The sequence below is a fragment of the Microcaecilia unicolor genome, chromosome 4 (genome assembly GCF_901765095.1).
Source record: "Microcaecilia unicolor chromosome 4, aMicUni1.1, whole genome shotgun sequence".
In the NCBI taxonomy this organism is placed as follows: Eukaryota; Metazoa; Chordata; class Amphibia; order Gymnophiona; family Siphonopidae; genus Microcaecilia; species Microcaecilia unicolor.
In genome coordinates, this window is record NC_044034.1 from 340549455 (window position 1) to 340574050 (window position 24596).

Consider the following 24596-nt stretch of genomic DNA (forward strand, 5'->3'; position numbering starts at 1 on the left):
GTTCGCTGGATCCTATACCTTCTGCATGGTTGAAAAAACACTCACTAGAAGTCCAGCAGTTTATGTACTCAATTGTCATGTTGAGCCTTTCTGATGGGATAGTTCCCACTATTTTGAAAGAAGCGCTAGTAAAACCTAGTCTAAAGAAAGCCTCATTGGATCCCTTATTACCTTCTAACTATAGACCAGTCTCTAATCTTCCTTTTCTATCCAAAGTTATAGAGACAGTAGTATTTAGACAGTTGCAAACTTATGTAGATTCAAAAAATTTGTTACATCCCAGACAATCGGGTTTCAGGAAAGGTCACAGTACAGAGACTATTCTGACTTCACTGTTAAGTGAAATCCATGCAAAATTAGAACTCGGTTATATTGCCCTGGTAGTTTCATTAGATTTGTCTGCGGCCTTCGACCTAATCAATCACAACTTACTCATTGATAGATTGAGTGAGATTGGTATTTCAGGGACAACTATGAAATGGTTTATATCCTTCCTAACGAATCGTTCATTTAAAGTAGTTCAGCAGCAATCCTGTTCTACATCCTACAACTTATCATGTGGAGTTCCTCAGGGCTCGGTCTTATCTCCACTACTGTTCAACCTATTCATCAGTCCCCTGGCGCTCCTCATTCAAACAATGGGTATAAGTTTTTACTCATATGCAGATGATTTTTTGCTTATCCATTATGTTAGACCATCGAACATAGATCTTACACCCATTCAAATATGCTTGGATAAAGTAGCAGACTGGTTGACAACACATCAGCTGGTACTGAACCCGGATAAGACTACTACATCTTGGATAGTAGGGCAAGGCACATATCCCTCTGTGGTACCTGTGCTATTTGGTCAGAATATTCCAACAGTTAAGTCTTTTAGATATCTCGGGGTCATTATTGATTCCGCATTGACCTTTGAGGAACAAGTATCCGATGTAGTGAAAAAATCTTTCATCTGAGACGGCTTCGGTCAGTCAGAAATTCAATAAGTAAGGACTCTCTCAAAACGCTGACATCGGCATATATTACTTCACGTTTAGACTACTGTAACATTGTATATGCTGGGATTACTCAAGCAAACTTAAAGCGATTACAAAGAATTCAAAATACAGCAGCACGTATGATCTGTAGGGCCCGGAGGGATGATCGAGCAACACCTTTATTGCATCATCTGCACTGGCTCCCGGTCGAAGCAAGAATAAAGTTTAAGGCTCTTGTCCTGACACACAAAGCCTTTCACACATTAAACCCTAGCTACTTGTCGAATTTAACAATCCCCTACACCGCTATGCGAACTCTCAGATCCCTAACAGATAACAGGTTAGTCATTCCCCCTCTTACTAAGGCTAGGTGGGAATCTACACGGAGATCGGCTATTTTCTACCTGTCACCCTCCCTTTGGAATAGCCTTCCAAAGGAGATCAGATTAGAGAAATCTTATCTCCATTACCGAAAACTTCTGAAAACCTTTCTCTTTATAAGCTACGTAGAACAGAACTTAGCAAAATGAGATAAGGTCAAAAAGACAAAGAAAAATGGGATAGCTTAACTGGATATTAGATTTTTAACTTGTATTGATTTATTATGTAGTTTATCTTGATTGCTGTGCTTTCCTGTCATGAATGGAATTCCTATGTCTGTTTATTTGTATACACCAATTTTTTTATATATATGTAAACCGTTCTGTTTTGCAGATGCAATAAGATACGGTATATAAATTAACATAAATAAATAAAATTAAAAAAAATATGCTTCTCAATTCCTCACTCTAACCTCCTCCTTCAACCTCCAGGTGAGCTCCACCACCACCCCTACTCACCAATCTGGTCACTGTCTTGATCTCGTTCTCTCTTCTACCTGCTCACCCTCCAATTTCTGTACATCAGTTCTTCCTATCTCTGACCATCACCTGATCACATTCACACTTCATCACCCTCCCCCTCAGTCCCACCCAACTCTAACCACCACTTCCAGGAATCTCCTGGCTGTTGACTCCCCCACCTTATCCTCTATTATCTCTGATCGCCTCCCTTCCATCATGTCCTCAGAGTCTGTCGACAAGGCTGTCTCCACTTACAATGCCACTCTCTCCTCTGCTCTAGACACCCTTGCACCATCTGTCTCCCGCCCCACAAGGCGTACTAAACCCCAGCCCTGGCTGACCCCTGGCACCCGATACCTTCGCTCCTGCACTCAATCGGCTGAACGCCTATGGAGGAAATCTCGCACCCATACTGATTTCATTCACTACAAATTCATGTTATCCTCCTTCCAGTCCTCCCTATTCCTCGCCAAACAGGACTATTACACCCAACTGACCAATTCCCTCAGCTCTAACCCTCATCGTCTCTTCGTCACCCTCAATTCCCTCCTCAAAGTGCCCTCCGCTCCCCCCCCCCCCCCCACACTCTCTCCTCAATCACTGGCTGACTACTTCCGTGACAAGGTCCAGAAGATCAACCTTGAATTCACCACCAAACCCTCCCCTCCTCTTCATCCCATAACCCACTCCCTCAACCAACCAACCCAGGCCTCCTTCTCCTCTTTTCCCGTTATCACCGAAGAGGAAACCGCCCATCTCCTCTCCTCCTCGAAATGCACCACCTGTTCCTCAGACCCCATCCCCACCAACTTACTTAACACCATCTCTCCTACTATCACCCCCCCTATCTTTCATATCCTTAATCTCTCTCTTTCCACTGCAACTGTCCCGGACACCTTCAAGCATGCCGTAGTCACACCCCTCCTCAAAAAACCATCACTTGACCCTACCTGTCCCTCCAACTACCGTCCCTCCTACCTTTCCTCTCCAAGATACTTGAACGCGCCGTCCACAGCCGTTGCCTCGATTTTCTCTCCTCTCATGCCATCCTCGATCCGCTTCAATCCGGCTTTCGCCCCCTGCACTCGACAGAAACGGCACTATCTATAGTCTGCAATGACCTACTCCTCACCAAATCCAAAGGTCACTACTCCATCCTCATCCTCCTCGACCTATCCGCCGCCTTTGACACTGTCAATCATAACTTACTTCTTGACACTCTGTCCTCCTTTGGATTCCAGGGCTCTGTCCTCTCCTGGTTCTCCTCTTATCTCTCCCATCGTACCTTCAGAGTACACTCTCATGGTTCGTCCTCCTCCCCTATCCCGCTCTCTGTCGGAGTACCCCAGGGATCTGTCCTTGGACCCCTCCTTTTTTCAATCTACACCTCTTCCCTGGGCTCCCTGATTTCATCTCATGGCTTCCACTACCATCTCTATGCCGACGACACCCAGCTTTATCTCTCCACACCAGACATCACTGCGGAAACCCAGGCCAAAGTATCGGCCTGCTTATCCGACATTGCTGCATGGATGTCCAATCGCCACCTGAAACTGAACATGGACAAGACTGAACTTCTTGTCTTCCCACCCAAACCCACTTCTCCTCTCCCTCCACTCTCTATTTCAGTTAATAACACCCTCATCGTCCCCGTCTCATCTGCCCACAACCTCGGTGTCATCTTCGACTCCTCCCTCTCCTTCTCTGCACATATTTTGAGGAGGGGTGTGACTACGGCATGCTTGAAGGTGTCCGGGACAGTTGCAGTGGAAAGAGAGAGGTTAAGGATATGAAAGATAGGGGGGGTGATAGTAGGAGAGATGGTGTTAAGTAAGTTGGTGGGGATGGGGTCTGAGGAACAGGTGGTGCATCCAGTTTGGGTGGCAGAGCTGGTGGTGGGAGGTGGGGCTAATGCTGGGCAGACTTCTATGGTCTGTGCCCTGAAAATGGTAGATACAAATCAAGGTCAGGTGTTACATAAAAAGTAGCACATATGAGTTTATCTTGTTGGGCAGACTGGATGGACCGTACAGGTCTTTTTCTGCCGTCACCTACTATGTTACTATATCCAGCAGATAGCCAAGACCTGTCGCTTCTTCCTCTATAACATTAGCAAAATTCGCCCTTTCCTCTCTGAGCACACCACCCGAACTCTCATCCACTCTCTCATTACCTCTCGCCTTGACTACTGCAACCTACTCCTCATTGGCCTCCCACTTAGCCATCTATCCCCCCTTCAGTCCATTCAGAACTCAGCTGCACGTCTTATCTTCCGCCTGGACCGATATACTCATTTCACCCCTCTCCTCAAGTCACTTCACTGGATTCCGATCAGGTACCGCATACAGTTCAAGCTTCTCCTACTAACCTACAAATGCACTCGATCTGCAGCCCCTCCTTACCTCTCTACCCTCATCTCCCCTTATGTTCCTACCCGTAACCTCCGCTCTCAAGACAAATCCCTCCTTTCAATACCCTTCTCCACCACCGCCAACTCCAGGCTCCGCCCTTTCTGCCTCGCCTCACCTCATGCGTGGAACAAACTCCCTGAGCCCATACGCCAAGCCCCCTCCCTGTCCATCTTCAAATCAATGCTCAAAGCCCACCTCTTCAATGTCGCCTTCGGCACCTAACCACCACACCTATACTCAGAAATCTAGACTACACCAACTTGACATTTTGTCCTTTAGATTGTAAGCTCATCTGAGCAGGGACCGTCCTTCTTTGTTAAATTGTACAGCGCTGCGTAACCCTAGTAGTGCTCGAGAAATGTTAAGTAGTAGTAGTAATATTGGGACTCCACTAAGGATGATAAATGCTATATATACTTGCAACCTGGAGCTTTGAGGTTTCTTGTGTTAAATGCTGTCATATATAGTGGTACAGGGGTCACTTGTAGTTAACTCTAAATAAACATTATGCATAGTTTTTTGATTGGTTTTGTTAATATTTACTACCCTGTTGCTATATTTCTGAACTATGCATATACTGGACCATATAAAGCTCATGAGCTGCTATGAAAACAGAAAGAATGGCATCTTGAAATACTCTCTTGTCCAAGTGGCTTAAGAGCCACATCTTTACGTTTTGAATTTCTTCATTGCTCTTTTGACTATGGCAGCAAAGTATGAGAGCTGAATTTTTTTTGAAATCCAGAGTCAACTGGACTTTATATTTCATGTCTATTTTCTTGAGACAGGCCACAAATAGTATAGCAAATGACAGCTTTTGGGGTTTGTATGTACTTCAGAAGGTCAAAAATGTCCACATGCAGTTCCACTTGTTGCAATGAAAAGGTACTTCTCTTACTTTTGCTTTGGATGAATTTGGGATAAGCAATTTATCAAGACTGTCGTTCCCTGCTGGGGAAGAAAGGAATCAAAAGAGACTCTCTAATCATATTCCTGCTCATACATGGAAAATCATAGATGAATAATGCTCAGATTTATGAAATCCTGTAAGCCACTTCAGAGAAGAGGGTGGCAATGAATGTGCCACGTCTGGCTCTGAACAATAAGACTACAGGGTTTTAAGAACAATGTATGTCTCTCTGAACTGGGATAACACCTATTGAGTGAAATGAATTTGTGCTGGATTGTCAGCAAATCTTTGCAATTCTCTTTAATAAAATAATTAAACTTTTTTTTCTATAGTAATGAATACGGCTGTTCCTGAAGAGGGGCGGTGAAATAGGTGGCAATGACTGGTCTGCTACCATCACTAGAAATGCAATGGATGACAAAACTGTCGCGCAGAGGAACAGGTGATAATTGTACTATGGCAAGATAGGTCTTGCGTTATATGTCAGTGATCTCTATGCACTGTGTATACTTATACTAGAAGGGCTGTGCAGAAGTAATGTAGCCACTGACACTTGAAGGAAGTAATTTGGACGGAAGATTCTCATCAAGTTTCAGCACCAATAAGCTTTTGTTTTTGAGCACTTTGGAAGGAGTTAGTGATAGCTTCCCTTCAGGCTCTGCTTGTGGCCTGAAAACCTGAGGGCCCATGTGCTATTTTATACATCATCTAGTGGTGATCTTAGGCAATTGGGCTTTTGAAAACACTGAGCAAGGAGGCTGAAGTTGGTTCCACTGACAATTCTCTACTCAAATATACAGAATCAACTTAGTTCTACCCAGGAAATAGTTGTTTTTTTTTTTATCTTTCTGTACCTGAAGCAGCTTTTTTCCAGCTTTGTAGTGGTTGAAAAGGCAATTCAGTTGATTCTTGTGGGCTCAAGAACATGCGAGCATAAAGCTTGTATTCTGCCTGGTTGTAGCCCACACCTAAGCAGATTAGACACTTCGACTTGGGTGTCAAAGTTATGGACTCTCCCGCAATACTGTGAGCAGTGTCTAAATCCCGACTTTGCCAAAATGAGTCAAAAAATTGAGGGGGGGAGGGGAAGGGGGGAGAAATTAGTGAGCTCTGGACAGCTGTTCTATCCCAGCGATGTGGCACTTACATGCCTAATTCAGTCCTGCTTGTTGACAGAAAATTTATATTCTTGCAATAACAATTTACAAAAATAAAAAGGAACAAATGTATTTTGGTCCCAACAATAAAGTATGAAAATTGAGCTCCACATTGCATACACCACGCTCACCTAGATGCAGATCTGGATCTGGATTTCTTGCCATCAGAAACATGTTTCACTTCCTGAACGGATGGTTGTTCAACTTCCATTGACATTTCCTAATGGAGAAAAATACAAACTTAAAATTCTCCTCTATACATTAAAACCCATCTTAAGAAAAACAAAAAAGTTACATTGAGTTGAAAAGTTTCACTCCCCTTTTCACCCCATGCACCCAGATTACTCCATCTAAAATGGTTTTACCATTATTATTATTTTTATACGAGCTACTTACAAAGCACATATTACTTTTTCATGTCTGCAGCAAACTGAAAATTTCTACATTTCTTTAGGAAAATTCAAAATATCAAATAAATTCCTTAAAGGTACATAAAGCTATACACAAGGCTCAGAAACGTATGCCCTGCCTTTGTATCTGACATCACAATCTAATACATTCAATGTTTAGAACTTTTCAGCAGATTTAAAAGTAAACAGCCAGAGCCCTAAGCAGAATTTGGGGAGAAAAAAAAAACTACTAGATTTCAGAAATCTGCTGGCAGGGGAACATAGCCTAGTTATCTGGACTGGTCTGGCATGGATGTTAAGGATATTTTAGGCCAATCCTAAACTTGACAACCTTATTCTGATATAGTATGGATTTTCAGAACTGATTTCAACAGCTAGAATCAGGGACTATAAATACTACACTGCTTTGTTAAGTTGAAATGTAGAACTGTCCAATTCTCCCCTCTTGAAAATGGGTGGCTTGGTAGGACTGCATAAAACCACCACAATCCTTCAAATGTACTGTGGGACGTTTTCTTCCTCCTTCCCACTATTCCCTCAGTTGAGGTTTAAATCCTGTCATCACACATAGCTGCAAGTTGAAATGTCTATTGTAGCCCCTCCCCTCCTGTTTCTGCATACATAGCTGCCTGCTGGCACAGAGGGGAGAGGAGCAAAGCTGGACAGCACAGAGCAGAAACCAGCTACTCTGTTCTCTTCTCTAGCTCCTCATTTCCTGTTCCCTGCAGACTACTTGACAGAAAAAGGTCTGGAACAGGAAACTGCAATTCATCTGCAGTAAAAGAAAAAAACTTGGCCCGTTTACTGAAGTGTGGGAGCAAAACTTTTTACCGTCCCGTAGGTTTAAAAAAAGTTGCAGTTACCACTCCCGTGGGTCCGGTGTCTCCATGTCTGCCTTCCACCCTCCCTCCCGCAGTAGCTCTACCCTATGCAGCAGCCAACACCAATCCCCACAGCACAGAGAAGGCCCTGGAGCAGACCTGTAGAGATCGCTGTCAGCTCAGCTGGCTGGCTGCTGCACAAGGTAGAGCTACTGCGGGAGGGAGGGAGGGAGGAAGGAAGGAAGTCAGGCACGGAGACGTCAGACCCACGGGAGCGGTAACTGCAACTTTTTTTTTTTTACCGTGGAAGCAAAGCTTTTTACCGTTCCCAAGGGATGGTAAAAAGTTTTGCTCCCACACCTGCAGTAAACGGGCCAAATTTTTTTCATTTACTGCGGATTTACTGCAGTTCTCTGTCCCCATGCCATTCTCTACTGGGAACTGCAGTTTCCTGTTCCAGACCTTTCCTGTCAAGCAGTCTACAGGGAACAGGAAATGAGGAGCTAGAGAAGAGATCAGAGTAGCTGGTTTCTGCTCTGTGCTGTCCAGCCTTGCCCTTCTGTGTCAGCAGGCAGCCATGTATGCTATTGCGGTGGGAAGAGGGGAGGAAGACAAAAGTGCCGGACCCACAGGGGAAGCGCTGGAAGTGTGGGAGGGGGAGCGCTGGAAGTGTGGGAGGGGGATTGCTGGACACTCAGAGAAGGGGTACTGGAAATGCGGGAACAGGGATGCTGGACCCATGGAGAGGGAGGAGGCTGCCGGACCTGAAGGGGGAGCTGGAGAGAATGGAGAAAGGTGCAGGACCATTGGGAGGGAGGGAGGGCTGGCTGGAGGGAAGGGAGAGAGACGCTGGACCCATGGGGGTAAGGCTGGGAGAGGCATTGGGCCAATGGGGGGGGGGGGCTGGGGGGGAGAGACAGAGGTGCTGGACCCATGTCCAGCTGCTAGAAGAAGAGATAGGTGCTGAGCCTGTGGGGAAGGGAGAGAAAGCGACACAGAGGGGCAATGGCAGACATGAAAGAGGAGGGAAGACGCTACACACGGAAGAGAATAGGAACATAGAAGGGAGATGTTGGACTTGTGGGAGGGAGGGGACAGGGACATACAGCGGTGGTGATGAATGCGGGGAGATGGACACAGAGAAGATGCTGGACAGGGAAGTATATGAGGCACAGAGAAGAGAGATGCAGAACATGGGGAAAGACAGGTACACAGAGACGGAAGATGGATGGTGAGCATTGAGAAAGAAATGTCAAATGGGCTGGAGATCCTGGCAAGTGAGTTGAGAAGAGAGAGAGAAACAGAAACCAGAGCCTGAGAACCAACATGATATGAAAAATAAAATTTACATACAAAAAAAGGTAGAAAACAATTTATTTTCTAGTTTGTGATTTGAATATGTCATCTTTGAAATGTGCATCCTACCAGAGCTGGTGTTAAGACAAGAGCTAGTGTTAGGACCCAGGGCAGAAATTTAGGAGGGGACCCCAAAGCCCACTACCAGGCCATGCCTTCTTCAGCTTCCAGCAAGCTTAGGGCTCTCTCTGGCCAGGGGGTACTTGTCCTAGTTGCACCCCCCTAACACCATCTCTGGCATGTGTGATCTTTACATTTTGAATGGTATATGAGGAAATGCATATCTTTCTATTTCTGTGGTGTGGCTTCTTATGGTTTTAGGTTAATATACGTTTATCATTTTTGGTCAGCTATAATTATTTGGCATTTGTGTTGTGTGTGTGTGTGTGTGTGTATATAACCGAGGTATTCTGTTAGCATAAATTTTCTATGTAGCATTCTGTAGTAATTTAGCTTGTTCAGTCTTCCTGATAGTGGAGGGGATATTTGTGAGGAGAGACAGGGATCTTGTTAACATAGTAGATGACAGCAGAAAAAGACCTGCATGGTCCATCCAGTCTGCCCAACAAGATAAACTCATATGTGTATACCTTACCTTGATTTGTACCTGCCTTTTTCAGGGCACAGACCGTACAAGTCTGCCCAGCAGTATTTCCCGCCTCCCATCATTGGCTCCGGCACAGACCGTATAAGTCTGCCCTCCACTATCCTCGCCTCCCAACCACCAACCTCTCTTCCCCCACCTGCTCCACCACCCAATTTTGGCTAAGCTTCTGAGGATCCATTCCTACTGCACAGAATTCCTTTATGCATATCCCATGCATGTTTGAATTCTGTTACTGTTTTCATCTCCACCACCTCCCGCGGGAGGGCATTCCAAGCATCCACCACCCTCTCTGTGAAAAAATACTTCCTGACATCTTTTTTGAGTCTGCCCCCCTTCAATCTCATTTCAAGTCCTCTCGTTCTACCGCCTTCCCATCTCCGGAAAAGATTTGTTTGCGGATTAATACCTTTCAAGTATTTGAACGTCTGTATCATATCACCCATTTATACTTTCCTCCAGGGTATGCATGTTCAGGTCAGCAGGTCTCTGCTCATACGTCTTGGAACGCAAATCCCATACCATTCTCGTAGCTTTTCTTTGCACCGCTTCCATTTTTTAACATCCTTCGCAAGGTACGGCCTCCAAAACTGAACACAATACTCCAGGTGGGGCCTCACCAACGACTTGTACAGGGGCATCAACACTTCCTTTCTTCTGCTAATCACACCTCTCTATATACAGCCTAGCAACCTTCTCGCTACGGCCACCGCCTTGTCACACTGTTTCGTCACCTTCAGATCCTCGGATACTATCACCCCAAGATCCCTCTCCCCCTCAGTACCTATCAGACTAACACATAAGTCTCTCGTGGGTTTCTACTCCCTAAATGCATCACTTTGCATTTCTTCGCATTGAATTTTAATTGCCAAACCTTAGACCATTCTTCTAGCTTCCTCAGATCCTTGTTCATTCTTTCCACTCCCTCCCGGGGTGTCCACTCTGTTGCAAATCTTAGTATCATCCGCAAATAGGCAAACTTTACCTTCTAACCCTTCGGCAATGTCACTCACAAATATATTGAACAGAATCGGCCCCAGCACCGATCCCTGAGGCACTCCACTACTCACCTTTCCCTCCTCCGAGCGAACTCCATTTACCACCACCCTCTGTCGTCTGTCCGTCAACCAGTTCCTAATCCAGTTCACCACTTCGGGACCTATCTTCAGCCCATCTAGTTTATTTAAGAGCCTCCTGTGGGGAACCGTGTCAAAAGCTTTGCTAAAATCTAAGTAGATTACGTCTATAGCACGTCGATGATTCAATTCTCCAATCAAAGAATTCAATGAGATTTGTTTGGCACGATTTCCCTCTGGTAAAACCATGTTGTCTCGGATCTTGCAACTTATTGGCTTCCAGGAAATTCACTATCCTTTCCTTCAGCATGGCTTCCATTACTTTTCCAATAACCGAAGTGAGGCTTACCGGCCTGTAGTTTCCAGCTTCTTCCCTATCACCACTTTTGTGAAGAGGGACCACCTCCGCCGTTCTCCAATCCCTCGGAACCTCTCCCGTCTCCAAGGATTTATTAAACAAATCTTTAAGAGGACCCGCCAGAACCTCTCTGAGCTCCCTCAATATTCTGGGATGGATCCCGTCCGGTCCCATGGCTTTGTCCACCTTTAGCTTTCCAAGTTGTTGATACACACTCTCTTCCGTGAACGGTGCTCTATCCATTCCATTCTCAGGTGTACTTTTGCCAGTCCCTCGCGGTCCTTCTCCAGGATTTTCTTCAGTGAAAACAGAACAAAAGTATATATTTAGCAAATTGGCTTTTTCTTCATCATTATCTACAGCGGTTCACTGTATCTTTTAGTCTCACAATTCCCTTTTTAGTCATTTTCCTTTCACTAATATTGTAACCAGGTGCCCCTAGGTGCAGCCAAGGATAGAACAATCTCCTCCAGCCACAGGCTCCTGGCACAATGAACAAATAGATGTCCACCAGTAACTTCAATCTTAAGGACTTTTATTCCATGCAGGTTTCTAGTACACAGTTCCAACAGCAGCATAGCACAAACCAGGATTCAATACAGGCTTACAGGCTCCAGTCTGGGCTCTTTATCCAGTACACAATAAACAGTAATTCAATTCCCAAGACAAACAGTTCTTTCAGTTCATCATCACAGTTCAGTCACCAAGCAGCATTTTCTACCTTCTATCCTCTTTACCTTCAGGAGAGTTCAATATTTTAGGGACTCCTTCTACCCAAGGGTTTTCCCCTGCATCAGCTTCACAGTGAATTCAATACTTTTGGGACTTCCTCTCACCCAAGGAATCTCAGCCTGCTTCAGTACTTTAGGGACCTCCCTGCCCAAGGATTTTCAGCCTCCTTCCCACCTGCCTAATCAATCCCTGGCTTCAGCTACCACAACCAATCATTCTCCTTCCATTAGCTTCCTCACACCCAAACCAGCTGAGTTAAGCATTAGACTAATGAGACCAATGATGAGCTCCTGCACACAGGGTTTCCTAACTCTCTTTCCGCCTAGTGGCAGCCACTCTACACAACCTGCCAGCTTACACCTTTGTCTTCCCCGATTGCAGCTAGGAGTCCAGTCCGGGTTCTTCATCTCACCCTCTGGCTCCTTGCCTGCAATGCCTTCTGGGACTTGTATTTCAGACTGAAACTGCCTTAACCCAACTATCCTGGAGGTGACTTTATCACAATATACCTGAAGAAATTTTTGTCGCCCCTCCTTACATTTCTAGCCATTTGTTCCTCCGCTTGCGCCTTCGCCAGTCATACCTCTCTCTTGGCTTCTTTCAGTTTCATCCGGTATTCCTCCCTGTGTTCCTCTTCTTGAGATTTTCTATATTTCTGGAACGCTAACTCTTTAGCCTTTATTTTCTCAGCCACTTGCTTGGAGAACCATATCGGTTTCCTTTTTCTCTTGCTTTTATTTACTCTCCTTACATAAAGGTCTGTGGCCCTATTTATTACTTCTTTCAGCCTGGACCACTGCCCTTCCACTTCTTGTACGTCCTCCCAGCCCATCATCTCCTTCCTCAGATATTCCCCCATTTTACTAAAGTCAGCACGCTTGAAATCCAGGACTTTGAGTTTTGAGTGGCCGCCCTCCACTTCAGCCGTTATATCAAACCAAACCGTTTGATGGTCACTGCTTCCCAGGTGTGCACCCACTCAGACATTTGACACACTATCCCCATTTGTGAGCACCAGATCCAGCGTCGCTCGCTCCCTCCCTTGTGGGTTCCGTCACCATTTGTCTGAGCAGAGCACTTTGGAAACATCCACGATCTCTCTACTTCTTTCCGATTTGGCAGATGGAACCTTCCAATCTACATCCGGCAGACTGAAATCTCCCATCAACAGAACCTCTTTTTTCTTTACTAATTTTTGAATATCTGCGATCAGATCTTTATCTAGTTCCTCTAATTGTGTCGGGGGTCTGTAGACAACACCCACGTGGACAGAAGTTCTATCATCTCTTTTTAAGGTGATCCATATCGCTTCTTCTTTTCCCCAGGTCCCTGTCATTTCAGTCGCCATGATATCATTCCTCACATACAGAGCTACTCCTTGTTGATCCTTGTTCTGTATTGTTTGTGATTTATAAAATGACAGTTGTACAAAATATTGTATCTTTTATACTTTTAATAATATATAAAATCAACTATTCAAGGCTTGTGAAGATGGGCTCCAACAGAGCTCGTGGGGATGGGGACAGAGCTTTCAGGAACAGGGCGGGGACAAACTTTGTCCTCCAGTCATCCTCTAGCTCCCAGTTCTAGGGATTAGACAGTGCTTTCAATATTTGATGGAAGAGACAACTACCTCATCTTGCCTCTGCTTAATTTGAGCCTGGTTATAATACAAAGTTAACAGCCCAAGATAGAGAGATTTCTTCCATTTCACACTTGTCTTCAGCACACTCTTAAAATGGCATTTAAATACATTAGCAGATCAATGTACCACGCTGGAAGATATGCCACCTTATAGCCAGTGATTTATGAACAATAATTCAGGTCCAAATCTGGCAAGCCATTCTGACTGCATCAAAATTAACAATCAAGATCAAAAGATCTAAATTTTAATTGACCACATATTTGTAATTAATTTGGAAAAAAAAAAAGCAAGAGATGAATACTCAATTTCTCTTTGGTGTGAGAGCAGAACTGAACTGGTAGCCAAGTGATAAGACACCTCACCTGTTGCTGATGCACTTTCTGGATCTGTGTCTCATTCTGAGCTGGGAAGGGCGCTTGGAAAGGTTGTGGAACAGGTAGAGCTGGAGCTACCATTGGTGGCACCATGGGTGGGTACGGTGGGGTGGGCAGAAGGCCAAACCCAGCCATTTGTCCATTAGGAGGAAGAGGAGCCTTCAAAAGAAAACAAATGTTTGTCTTCAAGAAATAATAGTAGGAGAATCACCATAAAGGACTCCAAGGTATAAGGTCACCCAACATATAAAGAGGAATCCAATAAAATGTATATGGAAATATGATTAAATTTTGACAAAATATGTCTAAAAAGCAAGGAAAAGACCTCAAAACGCCCGACCGCTTTCAGTTTTCGGCAGCTTTAACTGGGGGGACGTGGTGTTCATCACTGGTCATAAAAACCTTGCTTGGAACAATTGAGCCTGCCATGAGTGGGAAAGCGCGGGGTACAAATGTAACAAAAATAAATAAAAAACATTTTAACTTTTAATTTATTTCCAAAAAGATTTTAGCAATTTTACTCTTTTTTACAAAAACATTTTTTAAATATATTGACAGTATCAATGCTAACTTCAAATTTTATTTGATTGACAATATCAATGCTAACTTAAATTTTATTTGGTTCATAAAAATCTTCATTAATTCTCATGAAGTGCTATAGAGCAGCTTTGCATTTGAAGTTAGCATTGATACTGTCAATATATTTAAAAAACGTTTTTGTAAAAAAGAGTAAAATTGCTAAAACCTTTTTGGAAATAAATTAAAAGTTAAAATAATTGTTCCAAGCAAGGTTTTTATGACCAGTGATGAACACCACGTCCCGTCCCCCCCCCCCCCCCCCCCCCCTAGTTAAAGCCGCCGAAAACTGAAAGTAAGCGGTCGGGCGTTTTGAGGTCTTTTCCTTGCTTTTTAGAAATATTTTGTCAAAATTAAACATCATATTTCCATATACATTTTATTGGATTCCTCTTTATATGTTTGGTGTCTTCAAGAAATAAAATAATGTTAAGTGCTATGAAAAAAAACAGGTAGAAGACAGTCATATTTCTGCTATGTGCCAGATTCAAACCCCTCAGCCTGTATTTTTGCACACTTTTGAATTTTGTGAAATAGAAACTTCAAACATATCTTAAAATGATAATCTCATGATAAAATTTAGTACCACTATAGAGTGAGTATTTAGTCAAGCAAAGGTCTCATAATGGCAGGCTAGAACTTGAAGTTCAACCTAAGCAAATTTGCTAATAAATTTGAAACTTACCTGATTAAGCAATGGATCTGGTGGGATACCCATCATTCCTTGAGGATACTGATCCATATTTGGGAGCTGAGCAGGTAGCTGTGGATATACAGGTGGGGGCATGCCATCTCCAGAAAACCCACTGTGGAGAAAAAAATTGTGCAGTACCAAATTAATCCAATTATTTTATATCAGGTGATAAGAGTTAAGTACATAAGTGCATAAGTATTGCCATACTGGGCAGATCAAAGGTCCATCAAGCACAGCATCCTGTTTCCAACAGTGGCCAATCCAGGTTACAAGTATCTGGCAAGATCTCAAAACAATACATTTTATGCTGCTTATCCTAGAAAGAAGCAGTGGATTTTCCCCAAGTCCATTTTAATAATGGACTTTTCTTTTAGGAAGCTATGCAAATCTTTTTAAACCCCGCTAACCTAATTGCTTTTACTACATTCTCTGGCAAAGAATTCCAGAGTTTAATTACGTTTGGTGAAGATATTTTTTTCTCCGATTCGTTTTAAATTTACTACTTTGTAGATTCATTGTGTGCCCCTTAGTTCTAGTATTTGAAAATAGTTTAACAAATACATACATAGTAACATAGTAGATGACGGCAGAAAAAGACCTGCATGGTCCATCCAGTCTGCCCAACAAGATAAACTCATATGTGTATACCTTACCTTGATTTGTACCTGCCTTTTTCAGGGCACAGACCGTACAAGTCTGCCCAGCAGTATTTCCCGCCTCCCATCATTGGCTCCGGCACAGACCGTATAAGTCTGCCCTCCACTATCCTCGCCTCCCAACCTCCAACCTCTCTTCCCCCACCTGCTCCACCACCCAATTTTGGCTAAGCTTCTGAGGATCCATTCCTACTGCACAGGATTCCTTTATGCATATCCCACGCATGTTTGAATTCCGTTACCGTTTTCATCTCCACCACCTCCCGCGGGAGGGCATTCCAAGCATCCACCACCCCTCTCCGTGAAAAAATACTTCCTGACATCTTTTTTGAGTCTGCCCCCCTTCAATCTCATTTCATGTCCTCTCGTTCTACCGCCTTCCCATCTCCGGAAAAGATTTGTTTGTGGATTAATACCTTTCAAGTATTTGAACGTCTGTATCATATCACCCCTGTTTCTCCTTCAAGCTGCACAGAACCAGAATCTCTAGAGAAAGCCTCAGAAACAGCAACGCTGTATAAGCACGCCCTTTTTTTTTTTTTTTTTTACACTGTGAGGAAAGCTAGAGGCAGGCCGCAAACGAGGGACTCCGGGAGGAGTGGGGATGGGGTAAGGCAGGGACAGGGAACAAAACCAAGTATTCCTTCAAAGTGGGCACCACCCGCCACAAGACCCCCAACTCTACTGGCAAAGCACAGGAGCCACCCCAGACAGAGATCCAGGAGCTGATCAAGCGACATCCACACCTGCTGGGAGATAGAGATATACTGAAGGCAGAAGGAGCTAGCTGTCCAGGGTCACCGTGTCTTTTCAGTGTTCTCCATCTCCTCCCGCTGGCAGGCGGAAAAAACCCATCAGTTAATAGATTCATCTGCTGTTGATGACAAGGAAATGCATCACCTCAATGTGATCACCATGCACATTACAGAGTAATTAAGAAGCTTTGTAATAGCAAGAAAAATCACATGCAATACTTAATTGCACTTTCAGGCCAAAGACCCATCAAGACAGTTTACAATACACAATAAAAGATAAAAACAGAAGAAAAATCATCATAAAAAACCAAATACACAAATAATAAAAGCATCAAAAAGATGATAAATATATCACCTTTATTTTCATCTGCATGATCCAAACATACCCCCCTCACCTCTCAGTGCCCAAAAAGGCTTCCTCAAAACTCCAGATTTAAAGACCTTTTTTAATCTTAACAAAGAAAGGCTCTTGGCACAAATAAAGTGGAAGCAAATTCCACAGTTAGGGTGCCAGAAAGAAAAAAGCAGAGTGGGTGCCCTCCAAAGGAATGCAAAAGGGTGAGAAATAGTGGCATCTCTGGACAGAAGTGTGTGGAGTGGCAATGGGGGTGCAAGCCAGATATGGAATGGACAAGCCAAGGTGACATTTCCGCACATCATGCCCACTGCATCACAGCCCCTTCCACTCATCTTCAATTTAGCTATAAAAGATACTAAGAAAATGTACAATGCCCAAGGCCACCTTTGCATAAAGACCCCCTACCACCAACAAAGTCAATTTCAGCCACAGAGTATAAAGCTACCATTAAAATTATTTAATTATTTAATAGCAACAATCAACAAAATCTTCCATTTGGGAGTGAAGTCTAAATTCTATACAGCACAGGAAAGAATTTTATTATCAGCCTGAACCTCTACTTCCAGGTAATGGGATTTGATATACCATCATATATTTTGTGAAGGGAAAGCCCAGGAAAAAAATATTAAGGGGTCCTTTTACTAAGGTGTGCTAACCAGAGATGGGTTTGTTATTTTTTTAAAAGTACTTAAAGTAAACAGTAAAAGTACTGGCTTCAAAAAGTAGAAAAGTCATAGCCAAAAAAAGATACTCAAGTAAAAGTAATAAAGTACACCTCTTAAATTTTACTATGAAGTAAAACATATTCTTAACAAGTTGGACCATAGAATCTATGTTTACAAGCTAACTTCCAGGGGGTCACACAAGGTCCTTCCTACACAAAACCACCACCATTGCAGTGGGCAGATCATCATTAATACACTTATTGGAAAACAAAACAAGCTGGATTAGTATAGATCAGTCCCACACATACACAGAACACCTGGCCTTTTTCACACATGAACAGAGATAGCCCCTCATGAAGTGGTACAGAATAAGAAACCACAAACTAAAAATAGAAATATGTAGACAAAAATTATACTGAATCTCCAAAAAGCCATACTCTGCATAAAGGGCAAAACCAAAGAAAGTGACACATCCCTTTGTACCGTACAAAATATAAATAGAGCAACAGGTAGGTAACTTATTTTATACCTTGATTATGGACTTTTTACATAACGAAGTTATGGAACGCACTATCTAGAGACCTGAAAACAATCAACGAAACAACCTTATTGACCTCCCAGCCAGAAACAGATCATCGTCATCCCGTACCCATCTTAACTTACACCTCCCCAATTGCAAAGGTATTAAATATAAGACCTTCTATGCATCCAGTTTCTCGTTTTTGGGTAACCAGCTTTGGAATGCTCTGCAAAGATCCATCCGAACAATAAATGACCATCTACCCTTCAGGAAAATGCTGAAGACCCATCGCTTCAAGACAGCTTACCCGCCTGACCCTACTTAACTTTAAACTCTTCCTCCTAATTTCAGTCCTGATGATCATTATACCTTAGACCAGTGATGGCGAACCTATGGCACGCGTGCCAGAGAGGGCATGCAGAGCCCTCTCTGTTGGCACGCGTGCCGTCGCCTCAGCCAGAGTCGCCTCCCAGTTCCAGGGTCCCCCCTCCCCCTCAGAGTTTCAGAGTCGTCGTCCCTCCCTCCCTTCGACTTCCAGGCCCCCCTCCCCTCCCTCCGAATTTTAAAAGTCATCTCTTGACTTACCTAGTCGGGGACGGGTTACGGCGGCCGGCAACAGGGCTAAAATGCGTGCAGGCTCGGCCCTTCTCTCTCTCTCTGAGCTCTGGTCCCGCCCCTTATCTTTTCCCATCCATCCTTTACCCTTTATCTTTTCCTCTCCACCCTCCATCTCTACACCCCTCCCAATCCCTTTTCCTTTTGCTTATCCTACCTTTATTTGCCCCGACACGCTCAACTCACTTATTTCTCAAAACCCCACTCTTACATTTACTACAGCTTATAATAGTCTCTTTAAAGACTTTGTGATTGTAATTATAATTATGTACTATATAAGCCACATTGAGCCTGCAATGTGTGGGAAGGCGCGGGGTACAAATGTAATTAAGTAAATAAATAAATATGCCCATTTACTGCTTTACAATGGTTTTGTTTTCTTTTAGCAGGACCTTCACCCACCTTTTCCAGCCCACATCCCTGCACACATGCACCCCCACCCCCCAATAAATGTTTCCATGCTGGGACAGAACAAAGGTCCATTAAGCCCAGCATCCTGTTTCTAACAGTAGCCAATCCAGGTTACAAGTACCTGGCAAGATCCCAAAACAATACAATACATTTTATGCTGCTTATATCCTAGAAATAAGCAGTGGATTTTCCCTAAGTCCATTTTTTTTAAAATTTATAGAAGTCTTTATTCAGCATTGTTAATCAAAACAGACATTATACTTCTCTGTACAATACAATGGAATATAAATTTCTGCTACCATTCTGGCTCAAAAAGAGATAGCATATCAAACAATACAGCTAATGGTATAACAATGTCTTAACCAAAACGTATTATACTTCAAACTTTTTTGGTTTTACATAATAACATTCCCCCCCCCCCCCCCCCCCCGATTTATCCTAACGCCCTCCCCCTCTCGCAAGCAAATTTAATTACCTCACTAGTTACTCCCATCTCTAGATCATTTATAAATATGTTAACAAGCAGCGGTACCAGCACAGACCCCGGGGGAACCCCATTATCTACCCTTCTCTAGTGAGAATACTGACCATTTAACCCTACTCTGTTTTCTTTTAACCAGTTTTTAATCCACAATAGAACACTACCCCCTATCCCATGACTCTCCAATTTCTTCTGGAGTCTTTCATGATGTACTCTGTCAAATGCCTTTTGAAAATCCAGATACACAATATCAACTGGCTCACCTGTATCCACATTTGTTCACCCCTTCAAAGAAATGTAGTAGATTGGTGAGGCAAGATTTCCCTTCATTAAATCCATGTTGGCTTTATCTCATTAATCCATGCTTTTGAATATGCTCAGGGGCGGGGTGAGGACATGGGCACCCTGAGGCTCTGAGGGCCGGGCGAGAACACGGGCACCCTGAGGCTCGGGTTGTAGGGCAAAGGGAGGTAAGGTAAGAGCACCCTGAGGCTTGGGGGCTGGGCACACACTTGCATCTGATTGGGCCCAAACTTCTGGTCCCAGCTCAGTTGTTTTTGAGACCAGGAGTTTGGACCTAATCAACTGCAAGCAGAGGTATAGAAAAAAATTTTTTTTAACTTTGGTCTAATCAGACCAAACGTGGCTGCCCCTCCCTGCCTCAGAGAACTCTTTCCCCGAAGAGCTTAAGGGGCCTTCCAGCACACAGAGTGACCAGCACTAGCATAGGGAGGACGAGAGGGGAGGGACCCAGCCACCCAGGTGTAACATCCTTGAGGTCCCCATGGACCTCTGCCTCAAGCAACCAGGTTCTGAGATACAAGTGCACAGAAAGGCATAAAAAAGTTCTCAACTAAAAGCCAAGTACAGACAAGGAATAGAGAAAGAAGTGAGAAACTGAAAGGGCTCACCACCTTCCACCTGCTGGAGACTGAGAATACTGGACCTTTCTCTACCTAGCAAGGGCTCTTTATTGGCTCTCTCTGCAGAGTGAGAATTCTCAGTGTCCACCTGCTGGAAGGCATGCACAACCCATCAGTCACTCGCTGGCCGGTCCAGAGGGAAGCTAAGAAATGGCCATTATGGTGATTAAGACCGCGAGTGCATATACTGAAAAAGATACACTGGGAAGAGAAAAAAAGAAAATTGTGTGATGTGAAAAAAAAGGTAATTAAGTGAAACTGAAGTGCCCCGACAGATAGTGCCGCAGTAAAAGAAATAAATATACTGATGGTGTGTTACATAAATGAAAGTATAATACGCTAGATATCTTAAAAGGATGTCATGTGTCTAGAAAGTGCATCATTATATCCCTTTCTTACTTTATTTTTTTTGTTAGTGTTCCGCCACACCTAGGAAGGGCAAGAGGGGCAGAAAGGTGGGGGAGGAACCTAGGGTGACCAGGTGTACCCCCTAAAGGCAGCACCACTCAGCCACACACCCCAAATCTCTACTGCACTGAGAGACCCAGAACAGGAGCTACCAACCAATGAAACCAGGAGCTCGTGAGAGACCATCCATCCACCTGCTGGAGATAGAGAATACTGACTGACCAGGGAGCATTCCGTCCTACGAGACAGTTCAGAGCTCTATCTTCACCTGCTGGTAGATGGTGACAACCCATAAGTATCTGGATTCATCTGCTGTAGTCATCAGGGCAAGTGTGTCTAAGGTCTGAAACAATAATTTGGAACAATTACATCTGGTCACTGAAGAAAATTCACTGGTCACTGAAGAAAATTCACGATCTAACATTTCTTAGCTATACTGATCTCTCGTTTATAATTAGCTATTCAGTCCTTGAATCAACATAGGTAATCTGGTATATGAAGCTTTTGTTGCTGTCATCTGGCATGACAACACTGTTGTTTAAGAAGGTGACAAACTGGAATAAATCCGGATTTATACCAATTAGACTCAAAAGAAATCTCAATGTGGAGCAAGAGATCAAGCTCTTCTTGCACCACATGGCTCAGACTCACTAGGAGTTCAGCAGTGGTGCGATACAGATGGCAGAAAAATCCGTTTCTGCAATGGAGGGAGCCAGGCAGGATTTTTTTTTTTTTTTTTTTAAATAAGGAACTGTGATGATGGATACACTACATGAACCTATCAAGAAAACTACCCTGATTTCCAGGAAGCAGCCTCTGAATATTCTAGAGGTAGATGTTTTCAGCACCATGTAAATGGAATGATCAAAGTCAAAGTTGAAGCTGAATGCTTCAAGCAGACTGCAACCTTTCCACCTTACAGAACTTTTAAAAGATCATGACCCCTTCAACAGGGATCATTGCCTTCTGGATCACAAGGGAGAAGATGACATCAATCCTCAGGATGAGAGCACTCCCATACTCAGCAGGAAAAGAATATAGCTGCCCCATGGTCTTGCTTCCTTTGAGAATTCTGTCATGGGTCTTCTTCCACTCTAACAGGACCTGACCTTTTCAAATAGGGAAAGGCCTTGGAGACATACTGTCCCTGCAATACTGCCGGTGCCTAAGAAACCTCCTTAACAGCCAACTTGGCAACATGGAGAGGAAATGTGCTAGGTAATCAGCAAAATGAGTTTTCCGATAGATCTAATCACACAAGAATCCACCTCATTCTGTAAAGGACAATACAGTTCCTTTCAAAACTGCCAGAGGACCAGCAAATCCCATCTTTTCCTCCTCCAAGTGAAAGCCAAGACCACCCACATTCTGAACAGTCTACGTGGCTGGACAGGCACTTGGGGCAGGCTTACCCACAAAGAAAAGTTAGAATCTTGGCCCAGGAGCTGTCTCACCTACTCTTCCAGACTTCCACATAGTACAAAATACCTGGTATACAACTAAAATGCAATACAGAGAAAGGTCTCTAAGGGAAGACACTGCTAAGGCACCCCAGACCTTCTAATTTGGATGAAAACTGGGAGTACCAAGGGCCAAAGGAAAGGAAGCCTTGTTTACGTATGAAAGAGTAAAAGCAGAGTGTAGAGGGGTCACCTGCTTCGTCTGCTCTGTGGCATTCCCACAAGATAGCACCACGTGATATTTTGCCACCTGAGCCAAAATTCTTAGCAAAAAGGGAGCCACATACCACTCACACACATGCCTATCACAGCTGTAAGACTGGAAAAATGGAACCTCCCATTCCATTTTCTGGCAACCGACCATGTGGTTCTTCAGACTACAATCACTGGTGAATAAAACTGAGGTTACTTCACTGCAGCAAAGTTGCTGTTGCCAGAGAAGAAATCAAGGCCCTTTTTTATTGTTTTAAACAACAACTGCATCCTTGCAAATTCAAAGCAGGGCCTGGAGGACCCCTGGCAGAAGGAAGACAATCTTGGGCAAAAGCAAAATCCTGCTCGCCCAGGGCCCACCCCCTCCAACACACACCTGTACAGGTGCTCTCAGAGTGTACTCACAAATCTTGCTGTACAAGGAGGGAAGCTCACAGGCTAGAATCCTGGGATCCTGACTGTGAAGCTATTTCCCTGGGAGCTTCAGACTCTGCTCTATCAAAAAAAGCAGTCTGAAAACTATTGCGCTGGGAGCACAACTGGAGCTCTGCTCTACTAAGGTAGAACAGACCAGAGATAACTGCCCTGGCAGCCTAATCTTGGTGTACTACTTCTACTTATCTTTTCTATAGCGCTACTAGACGAATGCAGCGCTGTACACTTGAACATGAAGAGACAGTCTCTGCTCGACAGAGCTTAGGTGTACCAATCCAGTACATGCTAGCATTTTTACTGGAGACAGAGAATCTGGTCTAGCAGGATAAGGAAACTAACACTGAACTTAAAAGGACCCTCATTTGCTTTAAATTTTGATTGTCAACCACCCCGCAGCACTCAACTGGTGGTGTACCAAGTATCATAAATAGGTTATTTAATAAAACTGGTACTTACATCAAAATGTAAACATGTGGTGGCACTTCAGAATTTAAACATGTGAATACAAACAGCTATATCATAAGACAGGTGAGCTACCTGATTTTTTATCACTTATTTTGAAGTATCTCTTAAAACCAAAATAAAGGAATAAAATGAGTAAATGTGGGATGGCCCAGTGGCAGTGTTATGCACTGCCATGCACAGGACTTGTGCCAGATCTTTTGTCTTCCAAGCCAGCCAGGGCTCACAATGCTGCAGACACAATGTTCAGAAGTCCTAGAGCAGTGCTTCTCAACACCAGTCCTCAGGGCACAACCAGGCAGTCTGGTTTTCAAGACATTTATAATGCACATGCATGAGATTTGTATACATTGCCTCAATGGTATGCACATCTATCTTATGTATATTCATTGTGGATACCCTGAAAACTTGACCGGCAGGGTGTGCCCAAAGGCTGGGTTGAGAACCACTGTCCTACAGGGAGGAAGTTCCAATGGCCAGATGTAGGGCTCATAATTGCAGAGTTCTAGTGCATGGCCTTTGGCAACAATGTGTCTAGGATATTAGAGGATATAACAGTAAATCTAAGGGTAATTTGGCATCATGAGCCTTCATCTGAAATCTTAGCCCCAGATTCAGGCAGCCTGGAAACATCTGAGACCCCCAGAAGAGGGAGTAAATTTAACAAAGAACTACATATCTAAGTTTATTCAAACTTGATTTTAATTGCAGTTGTAACTGCTAAATCATAATACTTACAATGGAGGTTGAGAGGGGGCTGGAGGAGGTGTTGAAACTTCCTTCTTTATATCATCGGCTGTATCAGGTTCATCATCATAGTCAAATCTGTCCAACAGCTTCTGTCATAAACATGAGAGTCAATTGCAGACATATTCCATAGTTTCAAGAGGAAAATCAAGGATACAGATTTTGTGTGTGCATGGTGCAATGAAGCACTGGGTGAAAAATAACCTAGATACCTATATAACCATTAAACTGAACAGAACAACAATACAGAAGTTTAAAACATGCTAAGCAAGGCTCACTGAATTTTTTTCAACTCATGTGCATGGCTATCTGCGTATCCAACCATACCATGGGTTTGGAAAGAAAGCAGAATCACTTGTAGCAGATGTTCTCAGAGGACAGCAGGTCATATTTCTACATGTGGGTGACATCAGCCAACAGATTTTGGAAGCTGCACCACACATGCATGTACCCTCCTACCTATACGAGCTGCATGGAACCAAGGCAATCTAGTACAATAGCTGACAGAAGGTAAAATTATGTCTTACCTGATAATTTTCTT

General features: G+C 43.7%; 1 protein-coding gene across 5 annotated transcripts in view; it reads right to left on the bottom strand.

Annotated features, from left to right (window-relative positions):
• Window positions 1–24596, bottom strand: part of SCAF4 (SR-related CTD associated factor 4) — a 314126-nt gene that overhangs the window by 176017 nt on the left and 113513 nt on the right. For 3 of the 5 annotated variants that reach the window (XM_030202136.1, XM_030202134.1, XM_030202138.1), the window contains 4 exons: window positions 24047–24147; window positions 14938–15058; window positions 13665–13835; window positions 6432–6520 (listed from right to left, as the gene is read on the bottom strand). In XM_030202136.1, coding sequence (XP_030057996.1) covers window positions 6432–6520; window positions 13665–13835; window positions 14938–15058; window positions 24047–24147 — 482 coding nt within the window. The remainder of the gene's footprint in view (window positions 1–6431; window positions 6521–13664; window positions 13836–14937; window positions 15059–24046; window positions 24148–24596) is intronic. The other 2 variants (XM_030202137.1, XM_030202135.1) reach the window with 1 other exon arrangement.